This window comes from Ceratina calcarata, unplaced genomic scaffold, assembly GCF_001652005.2.
Source record: "Ceratina calcarata isolate Rehan_Ccalc_2016 unplaced genomic scaffold, ASM165200v1 scaffold379.2, whole genome shotgun sequence".
Classification (NCBI taxonomy): domain Eukaryota; kingdom Metazoa; phylum Arthropoda; class Insecta; order Hymenoptera; family Apidae; genus Ceratina; species Ceratina calcarata.
In genome coordinates, this window is record NW_017161115.1 from 904,069 (window position 1) to 914,911 (window position 10,843).

Sequence of the window (10,843 nt, forward strand, 5' to 3'; positions counted from 1 at the left end):
ATTCAACTCCGATGAAGGATTTAATATATCTCGTTCGACGGGAAAAGAAATGAGAAATAGAGAGTCTGCGTTGAACGAACCGGCTGTCAATTTCGGAGCTTCCGGAGACGCGAGATTTTTTACAATTAGACACCGGTCGGTGATTTATTGTCGAGAGTCGATCGACGTTTCACAATTTTTATATTAATTGTACGAAGGGGCTTGGGTATTTTGTCGAAATCTCTTCTTCTGTTATAAGCAACCGCGTTGCTCATCGAGGGAATTTTATTTGGAGGCGCTTTTAATCAGGCAAGATCGGGCGAAAGTTTCGACCCTGGAGACTTGCGACAACGGGTAGTCAACAGAAACGAGATAACGCGTGGAGAAAATTCCGGCTGATTAAATATAAGGATCCCTGGAGAGCTTACGAAGGGCTCTCGATTTGCATGTTAATTGACGAACGCAGGCCCTTGTTGTTCGTCACTGGATTATATAGAAGAACCCGGGCTCTTTAACCGTGAGATTGATAGGATATTGATAAAAATGATAGAGGAGTAGATATTTCCACACATTTTCTGTCAATAAAAGCGGAAAGATCGAGCTTTCAGTTTAATCAAATGTCCTTTCATAAAATGAAAGAGAGATTGGAAAATATGAAGTGAATGGAGGACTCAAACTGTAATTCAAGAGATTGAACATATTTTTATTGAAAACAAATTATTCCAATTGATATGGAAGTAGCTTGGTATTATTTCATTGTAATATCTATAGATTACAAGAAAATTAGGAGAATAACGAACGATAACGAAGTTACGAAACGGTCTCGTTTTGTTAGAATGATTCCGTAGGTTTAGGCAGATAGGCTCTACTTAACTGGACTTATCTGCTAACCAACCCTATAACGAGATGTAAAAAAAAGCATTCGTGCTTCTTTCTACCGTAGGTCAAGTAAATCGAGCGTAACGTATCGCTCGAGGCGTTTTTACGACGACCGTTATCTCCCGGCCATTCAGCTATCTACAATTTTTTTTTCGGTAATTCCAAGGGTCTTCTGTGTACATTAACGGGGACCTAGGTCGTATAAAATTAGGGTGACGCTTGGGTCACTGTGTTCAGTATCTGCGTGAATGAGACGCTTTCACGTTCTCGAGTGGCAGTCGATGAACTTCTTGTTTCCGACTGGTCATCGTAACTTTCCCGGAAGGCTGCCGCGTTATCAGTCGAGTGAAATACGAGGACCGGCTTGGAACGTTGACCAGGAGCACCTCGTTATCAGGGTCAAATATTTTTAAACCCCTGGCCATTTCTGAACGGTCAGCCTGATTTTTATTTATGTAACATTTCTATACGACGATAAAATAAAGTCAAATATTTGAAACAATCATTTTTACGTTCCATTAAACTTTTTAATTTCCAACTTATTTAGTGCGTTCAATTTTCTGTTTTAACAAATCAGAATTGATTTTTAATTTATATTATTTAATAAAATAACCTTTTTACCACAAATACGGCGTAAACTGATTTGAATCGCTCTCAGCTTTCAATATCACCCGTGAAACATGGAATTAGATCACAAGGAGCAACTTTGGCGAATGTGAATGGTAGAATTCACCTCCATGGTTGGAAAGTTTCCGTCGATGGGTTCTACTTTTGTCAGTTACAATTTGTTCGTGTAACGAGTGAGAAATCCTTTCGACCGCGGGACGAACGCATTGAAAAGTTTGTGTGGGTGCACGACTGTTGAATATTCCATTATCGGTCGCGCTCGAATTCGATTTTCGAACCGCGTGCGCCCTGCCATTGTGGCGGAAGAATCAGCCATATTCCACGAAGGGACACGGGCTTCGTTGGGAACTAGTAATGAGACATCAACGTCACGAACAGTCGGCGCTTCCTTAAAAAGTTCCTTTCTCGTTGAGAATCAAATCGTGACGAGTCCGTAGTTTTCAGAGGAATGAAAAGTACGCATGAAGAATCTAACGAAAAGTGTGCAATTTATCATTCTTATCCAGTTGACAAATTATTTATTATGCTTGCCGTTGAAATGCTTGCATTATTATTATTATTATTTAAAAAATTAATAGCTTTGCAAAGTAATGATTGAAATTTTAAAGAAACGATGAATTTCACAAGTCCATTAATTAAGCACGTGTACTTAGTAATCCCGTGACCAATATAGGCGAGACATAAATCAATGGAGCCCCAAGGTAATGGAACTCGCTGTCCCAGGGTTAATTACTGTACACATTGGGCTGTATTCACCCCGAATATTTATGGTATCAATTCCACGGCATTAATAGAGCAAACAGCGTAGGGTTACGAAATTCTGTGCCGACAGCTCATATCCCGGAACGATAAACCGAGGACGGGGACTTCTTTTACCAGCTATTGCGAAACGAGGTCTCACCGCAGACTTGTTTATCCTGCAGCGATAAAGCACTCCGTCGGTTCAGTTCGTTATTATGTATTTCCCACGAGATTGTTTTTACAATTTTTTTTTTTAATAACAAAAAAACGCGGAAGGATGCTGCGAATCGTTCGGGTAAATCAGTCGTTCACTAAATGCAAAACGCTGTCCCTGGTGACGCCGATTTCCCGTAAGGTCGTGCCCAGCTGTTCCAGTCTCCTCGGTGAGTAACTGGAATTGCATCGGGTACTCTTCGATTAAAAACCTCGTCAGTGACTTTATCAATAATTCGATCGTCTCCGTGGAGCGAGCTGCTTACCCGCTGAGAACAATTTTGTATCCCCGTGGGACGGACCTCGCCATGGCTCTGTCTAGCAACTGGTAAAGTCGGGCTATCGGCTCGTCGGCGGATACGTGAACCAAATAGACGGTACCACCGTTTAGAGACCTGACCTTCAGCCGTAGCTCGCCCGCTCTTCCGCTAGGTTCATTGATCTGATGCAAAATCGGAGGCTGAAACAATCGATTGAATGACGTATGAGCAAAGAGGTTTTATCGAGGGGGAGGTTTTAAATCGTGTCTCACTGCATTCTTTCTGACTGGCGCGGCTGATTTCGTGGAACGTTGGCTCTTCTTCGTCGTACTCGGTTGCGATTGGGAAGTCGGGAATAGCGGACTTTCTACGTTCGTCCGCGGTATCGATCTCGACGTTATGGACAACCGTGAATTCGGTAAGCTAGCCGATCTCGCGCGCTGCCTTATACGATCCTCGGGATTCTCTAATCGACTGATTGAGAAGTCGTCGTTAAACAATGTACAAATGTTTGACTCTCGTGAACGAAATTTACTTTGGCGACAGTTTAGACGATCTGTCAGTGGAACTGTGGTAACATCTGCCGGAGCTGGGGAATCTCATGACGCCTTTGGATTTTATAGTACTGTCACGCGTCGAGGTCTCAAAGTCGGAGCTTCTTATAGCCATGTCTCGCTTATGAAACCACAGAAACGTTACGAAACTCGAATAGTTCTTGGAATTCGTTGTATAATGTATACCTTATCCTTCCGACTGCTCAAGCCTAGCTCAGCGTTGATATGTGATTGCAGGTGCGTGTCGGAACAAATATTATTGTGCGACGCGAGGATCTGAGAGCGGAGGACGTACATCTCCATCGGCGGAGCTTCCGAAGGGCTTTTCGTTTTCTGCGACCTGATCAAATTTTTTTTATATCAAATGCAAATGTAATTTCGAGTCTCGTCGTACCTGGCCGTGGCAGGCATCAACGGCGAGGAGAAATCGTAAGCGGACAGATTGTCTTTTGACAGTGAGCTGCGCCGGGCCGCTCTTTGTATGGTCATTGGCCTGCGAGGTCTAGACGTCAGCTGCGCGGTATCAGCCGCGTGCTGGTACTTTCCCAATCGGTAACCTTGACCAGGAAAATCGGCAGGGTTCAAGAACACTCTGTTCCTGTGATCCTCTACCTATCGAGGTCCCAAACTGACGTTCCATTTTTTTTTTTACGATTGGAAAATACGGATTTGTTTTTCACCTTGAAGGGTACTCCCTCCGGGTAGGCCTCTTGCAACTCAGATGGGAAATAGCCGTCCAAAATATCGCGAAGAAACGATACCGTAGCCGGGTCTTCGTAGGGCCTTAACGGTCCGTCTTGAACTATCATTCCATTTTTGTAGAATTTTAATGACATGCAAGAGGGGGTCTTCAAACAATTATTAAACAACACTCCATTAATCGTGCGCTCGGCGTAATAACCTTTTACTAACGTTCGACAACGCTCGTTAATGTGTGAGTTTGCTAAATGATCATCAGGAAAAGAGGCGTTAAGAAACCGCGGCGCCGAGATATGATCGCGCGGCCTAATACACGTAACTAACTCGTAGGCCCGATATTGTTATTCACGTGAGTAACCGGTTCGCCCGATTAACGTCGGCTTTCTGTGTTCCATTAGAATGCGTTCGGATGAAATCGACACCGCGTTACGTACATCAATCAGATCTATCGATTAGTAGAGAAAAAAAAAAGATACAAAACATGATGATTACGCAACGGTGTTTCATCGGAACGCAAACGGTAACGCGACGAGTAGCTGAAGAATGGTATACGTATCTTGCATTAGTTGAGAAACGATACGAGTTTTTGGAATATCTATGACATCTCTATCTCTCTCTCGCTCTCTCCGGTTCCTGTTTCAAAGCATTGCAAAGTAGAGATTTACTTTGAACGAAGCTCCGTTCCCTCTCTCGTTGTGCTGTACGTGAACTTCGCCCTTTCCCGCGGCCAGGTTCAGCTGGTCGATGCTCGCTATTATCTGCTCGTAACAAGTCTCGATGGTGTTGCTAAAAAGCACGAGCTACCTGATCATTAATTCGATCGGGTGCCGATCGCTCGGTGTAGTATCGATTATATTCGATTTACTTGGGGATCGCCGTTTCAGGGCACTTTGGACCGTTCGTATCGCCGACCCAGACTAGACCGTAGTCGGACAAGAATTTCTGGAAAAACGTAATGAAGACAGAGGAATTCTCGTCGTTGATAACGACGCGACGGAGAACCGTGTATCATTATCAGACTCGAATTAACCTCCATCTCGATGATCCTCTGCTCGAGCATCAGACATCTTCTGTATAGGTACTCGGAGTGGTCGGTCTGAATCCGTCGTTGCTGTTGCTCCTTCTTACGCTGGATCTCTTGGGTCTTGCTTTTCGTCTCCCAATCCTTCACCTACATAAGTACATCCCCAAGGTGAGACAAAAAAGGGAGGAGGTGACGGGGAAGTACCTTTCGTTTCAGTCGATGGATCTCCTGATCCTTCGCCTTCAACTGTTCGTCGCTTCTCCTCAGATCTGACTGCACTTTTTGCATCTGAGACTCGACCTTGTATAATTGTTTCGTCAACGTGGTGATCAATTCGCTCTCTGACAAAATCAATTAATTTAAGATCGAAACAGAATTCCCAGTTTTTAATTAATCCAACGACGAAAGCGGAGGATCATGATTTACCTTCTTGTATCACAGAGTCATCCGGCACGTAAAGACTCATAGGCTTCGCGTGGCAATTCCAAAATTTCCTACCACTGCTGTACGTGGTGCTAGATGTCTGCGCGAGCCAACACGAAGAGGATTACGAAATGCTATTGAGTGATAGGAAATACGCGAGTACCGTTCTGTTGATTCTCTTCTCGATGCGACTGATGTCCTTCTGACGGTCTCTGGGAAGTAGGGTGCTCGTGTTCTCCAACGAGGTGCTCTTCACGCGGTCCACGCATTCGTCATCGTCGACGATGTAAGTCGACGTCGAGGAAATCCGTTTAAGCCTGACGGACAGACAACGAAGACGTTTGAAAGTATAACCTAGGGATTCTCTATCGTCCCCCGAAACCGCGTCCAAGCCGTTTTTTTTTTTTTTTTTTTCTCGCCAATTGTTAATGGGAGTTCGCTGTCGGTACGGGACGCTGAGACGTGGCGGTGATTTACTTGTGACTTGACGCTACGGAGCACTTTGCAAGTTTTTTCCGTGGTTGGGAGGAATTGTCCTGTTGGCTCATTGTGTATATGACGACATTTAGGACGAGTTTGCCAGCATTCACATGAGGAATTTATGTTAAATGTGCCGAAATGCTGTCCCGGCTGTTCTATTCGAGGTACACGAGGTGTAAAGAGGGATCGATCGTGAACTCCGCAGATGGTGACAGCTTGTGATCGAACGAACGATCGATGCGAAGTTAACGTTCGCCGATGTTGCGTTTCCTGTTGCGCGACATACCTCGAAACGGAAAGAGAGGAAAGATCAGGATAGCGAGAGAGAACAGATGAGGGTAGCGACGTTATCTCTCTTGAATTGAAATCATTAAACAGAGATAGCATCTCTACTGTGATCTTTTCTCTTTTTCTATATATATACCATACACGGGACCGTATGTTTTACCTACTCTATATATATGTATTCTTTCTATGTCTCGAAATCTCTCTCTTCGTCGCGAAATTCACGTCGTTGCTCGCGCAAAAGAATTTCAATCGGCGCCCGTCGCTGTACTTCGCGCCGATCGAGACGCGTGGAATCCTTAAAATGAGTAAAAAAGAAACGCATGAAATGCCGGTTAAAAAGGTGGAAAAAAAAAAATATGCAGCGGGCGAAAGTGCGAGGCCTTCGCCGCGACGGCTTTGACCCATTTTAAACAGGTACACGTGTGAGTCACGCGTTCGTACTGATAACAAAATGTCTATTTACATAATCTTGAATCGCGATGTTAATTAACATATGGTTTATTCATGCCTATAGATATGTATAAAAAATCAATGATGATTTTTTTTATAAATTTTCCTCATCGTATCGTCAGGAAGTTCTGAACTTACAGAGGAAGTCCAACGAGAGGGAAAGTCCAATGAAATCATGCTTTTGAGAATCTTGCATATATAGACGCATTCTCATATCATAGATAAAATAATGATGACGAAGCGAATCTCTTATTCGGTAAATTACTGTTGCCTCATATTTCATAACTATTTTGTGTAATTACTTTTTAAATTTCTTTTTATTATCATTTCCTATTATTATGCCCTATTTTTATTCGTCGTCAGTATAAATGTTATTGTTTCTTGTATTTGTTTCGTCCTTTCTTTCGTATTTCTTTTTGTCTAACCGTTATATCACTTCTTAAATTTATAATCTGGCATATTCATACGTTTTTAATTTATACTGACGACTTCTCTCCGCCCCGGCTAATTTACTCAGACCGATATTCAGAATTGTTACTTATATTTAAGATCGCCTTGAGGAAAAATGCTTAAAAATAAGCAATGATTCTGAATACCGGCCATCGACAGAGCGGTTACTTCTCAATATACCTGCATCCCTTAAAACCAACCCTGCCTTGATTGCACAAATCCTATCAACGGTTATAAAATGATATCGTGTTCGCTTACTTCGTTTTAAATTGAAGGAACTAATTAACGTACATCATATTGTTAAGTAAATATATCTGCATTGTTACGTCATATACAAATTACATATTGAAGATTGCAATGTTCACCCTATTAGCACCCCCGCGCGTTGAATGTCGTCATTTCTCGTTGGCCTTGTCGAGCCGCGTGTTCTCGTGATCCTTTCCCCGCGTCAGATCGAAATAAAAAAAGCGATGAAAGCATTCAGAGCGTTATAGCAATGTTTAGCCGACGGATAACGCGGGGCGCGTGACCACGCAATCGTTCCGAATCGATCGGCGCGGTGAGAGCGAGCGTGTGATGCGACGTCACGTGACCGTTACGCCTGTTCACTACGGCGAGCGCTTCTGCTCCGCAACGAGCGCGGAGGCGTCGGTCGGGCTGCTCACGATTGCGCTGATCGTAAGTGGTGCGGACGTGTTTTACGCGTGTCCCGTGTCGAATGACATCCGTTGATCCTTGGACTGGACGTCATCTTCCACGGAAAGAATGCCGGTGAGCGTTTGAACCGCGACGAGAGGCGCGTTCCTGGTGGGAAAATGTGCGGCGGCCACAAGACCGGGGATCTTCAGCAACCTCTCGCCAGGAAGGAGACAGCAAACAAGGGTGAGTCAGTGTCACGGCTTCTCGTCGTCTATCCCCTGTTTGCTTAATCGGAAGAATGGTCGTGGACACGTGACACTATCATATCAGAATTATAGAACTTCTACAAAACCTAACCTCGAAGTTCTGCTGAGCATTAACGAGATAACGTACATACGTGGAAGTTATTTAATTTCGCTGACCTTAGATCGAGCACGGCCATTCGATTAGAGGAACGTCCACGGTGGTGGTCAAAGGTGTTCCAGATTCTGAATGACGTAACGTGTTGAAACTTTCAACAATATTAATGTCGATTTGGTGATAGCAGTCACGCTGTTTGTACACTGCCGGCGCTTACGTGGGAGGCAATCTGAGCCTCTTTTATTGATTCATAGCCGTTTTGCAGTCTTTTAAATATGTATTGTTTTTCATTATTACCGCATCCCTTGTTTCCGTTTCGTAGTCGTTGCCCTTTCTATACTTTTCTTTTTAGATATATCGATTTATTTTATTTTTCTACGTCGACCTTCTGCCAATTGTAATTTTTTTCAATCCTCTTTTTTTTCCAGCACGGAATTCTTGTTTCAGAAACAAAACAAGTAGTTATCATATGAACGTAATTAGAAGAGCTTGAGTAATGTTGGAACGCAGGGAGCATAGGTCGTGGAACGAGCGTCTGGATATTTGTAGATAGTTAAATATCAAGTGGTTTATTTATACCGGAAGCCGATGAGTCGAAAAATCGAGGACGGCAAGTAATGTCACGAGGGCTAGTCACATGGTTTAATCTCGTGCCGGCCGGCTCAGGAATTTCCATCCAGCGAATCCCGAGACTCAACTTCATTCAGGCAGCTCAACAGGGTTAATTATGAATTAATTAAGCCTGGCGGGCCACGAAATTCAGCTGTTTCTTCCGTTTCACGTGATCTTTTCAAATCAAAGAGAAGCCCTATCATTTCGTATTGTTTTTCATTGTCGCTGCCTATTAACTTTACACCCATCAACATTAATCGCTTTAACCGCTTTTCATTTTAACTTAATGACTTTTTTTGTAACTTTACGATAGAAAAAATAAATCATTATACAATTCCTGCTGTTTTTATAGAAAAATCAATGATATTATCCTTATCGTATCCTCAGGAAGTTTCTATATGAGATATCCTAAACTTACACACGTAAAAACTTGCGGCTAAAACTACTGACACAAGTATAAAGTACACTAATAAAAATACATAGAAAATTACCTACACACATTTCATAATGTTTCAAGTACAAGTCCATTGTTACATTTAAAGGTCGTGAAATTACAAAATCGATACGAAAGGACAAGCAAGTTTTCCTCGAACGATTAGCTCCACTGGTTTATATTTTCCAGGAACTATCAGGTACAACAGGTATCATTCACGATGTCTTTGTCGGGTTAATAGGAAATTTGTTAGAAGTCAATTCACGTAACATGATTTATTATTAAATGCCATAAAGTCGATACATACATGAAAAGTATGAACTTGGTCGCAATAGATACGCTTCCAATGAAATCAAAATAATATTAAAACTGCTTGTTTTAAGGGAAGTAAATATATTGAGAAGGTGCCAGATTCGAATTGTATTAAACAGTCCTATGCTTTATGCTCGAGAGATAATTCTTTCTATAGTCATTACCATTATTTTGTCTATGGCATCGGAATGAAAATAAGATTCGTTCTCAAAAGCATAATCTCAGAGGGTTGGACTTCCTCTGTAAGTTTAGGACACCTTATACACAAACTTCCTGAGGAAAATTTATAAATAGATTATCATTGATCTATGTACATATATCTATATTGTTTGTGTGTACTGTTTATATGTGTGTAACTATCTACTAACATAAACCTTGACAATCAACTTCTCTTTCTGTACTTCCTGTAACGTGTGAAATAATACATGCAACTGTTGTTTTATGGTTTACAAATGCATTTTAATTTCCACATTCCCCCCGAGAGCTACTCATAACACGCATTCAAAACATCGATCGTAAAACTGTTGATTAGATCTAGCAATGCGATTCAGCTGTACGAGTCTCAGGCCGCTTGAGCTGTGTTTCTAAACGCGTCAATTTCAATAAAAAGTGTTGAAAGGAAATTGATCGCGCGAACGTCAAGATCAAACACGCGACTTCCTTTAAAATGCTCCGCGTTCTAGAACGATGAGTAACGAACGATTCACAGGATCGACGGTGGTTATCATCGAGCGTCAATTAACACCTATTATCCGGTATCATTGTTTCGTCCCATTATGTATTAGATCATGTTGACACTGTAGTTAGGACTAGTACCAGCGTGTTGTCGCTTCGCCACAAAGTCACGAAACAGTGATATTACACACCATTCCGTCACGTTTCCTCGCGAGCACCCACCCGCGATTCTTGCGGACTCCCTACACCCAGACGCGGCGGTGGTGGGGCCTGAAAGATAGTCAATGCCTTGTGATCCGGTAGATTTTCAGTCTCAGCCGTTCTCGCCTGCGACGATGTTTCATTGATCCCGAATCATCGACTTGTTACCCGTCATTGAACCATTTAACGCTTCCGAACATTCGTTAAGAGCATTTCGCAAAGTGCTCTTGAAGATCGAATTAAAGTCAAGTAACAAAAGCGATAAAATTATTTGAATTTGTCTCTTTGGAAAAGCACAAGTGAAATTGGTAGAAAAATTCGTTTGTGATTCGTTGAACGATGTAAACACAGCCGAGGTGATTGGAGAGTGATCAGAGCAAGATTCGAATTGACCACGTGGTTTGCTGTTGTGAGTAACTCTCTATCCATTACTAATTTTATTTTATTCTATTCGAAACGTTTACGTTCCCTGTGCTTAACACTAGAAAGACTGAAACTTAGTATATACCTATATTGCCCAAAAGCAGTCAAAATGACTGCACTG

The 10,843-nt window shown here is 42.4% G+C and overlaps 2 protein-coding genes across 7 annotated transcripts in view; one reads left to right on the forward strand and one right to left on the reverse strand.

Moving 5' to 3' along the window:
• Positions 1-2,427: 2,427 nt before the first annotated feature.
• On the reverse strand, positions 2,428-8,473 carry LOC108625916 (uncharacterized). 2 transcript variants are annotated; one of them, XM_018026265.2, is made up of 14 exons: positions 8,129-8,473; positions 5,563-5,716; positions 5,403-5,499; positions 5,181-5,317; positions 4,983-5,123; positions 4,818-4,894; positions 4,618-4,738; positions 3,934-4,101; positions 3,648-3,865; positions 3,440-3,593; positions 3,235-3,374; positions 2,972-3,173; positions 2,706-2,899; positions 2,428-2,617 (listed from the first exon to the last, which is right to left on the reverse strand). In XM_018026265.2, the coding sequence occupies exons 1-14, from the start codon at positions 8,146-8,148 to the stop codon at positions 2,527-2,529; spliced, it is 1,914 nt and encodes a 637-aa protein (XP_017881754.2). In that variant the 5' UTR covers positions 8,149-8,473; the 3' UTR covers positions 2,428-2,526. The 2 variants fall into 2 exon arrangements, with proteins under 2 accessions (XP_017881754.2, XP_026670180.1); XM_026814379.1 differs by lacking the exon at positions 8,129-8,473 and adding an exon at positions 5,877-7,557.
• The window catches only part of LOC108625914 (vesicular glutamate transporter 2), a 12,298-nt gene continuing 9,315 nt past the window's right edge, over positions 7,861-10,843 (forward strand). For 2 of the 5 annotated variants that reach the window (XM_018026261.2, XM_026814382.1), the window contains exons 1-2: positions 7,861-7,949; positions 8,495-10,708. The gene's annotated coding sequence lies outside the window, so the exon portion shown is untranslated. The remainder of the gene's footprint in view (positions 7,950-8,494; positions 10,709-10,843) is intronic. The other 3 variants (XM_026814381.1, XM_026814380.1, XM_018026262.2) reach the window with 3 other exon arrangements.

Excerpts from the sequence above, each read along its gene's own strand:
- LOC108625916 (XM_026814379.1), bottom strand. The coding sequence starts at position 5,947 with ATGAGCCAACAGGACAATTCCTCCCAACCACGGAAAAAACTTGCAAAG. Across the intron at positions 5,318-5,402 it reads TGACTCTGTGATACAAGAAG|AGAGCGAATTGATCACCACG; the intron begins GTAAATCATGAT and ends TGATTTTGTCAG. Across the intron at positions 5,124-5,180 it reads TCCATCGACTGAAACGAAAG|GTGAAGGATTGGGAGACGAA; the intron begins GTACTTCCCCGT and ends GTACTTATGTAG.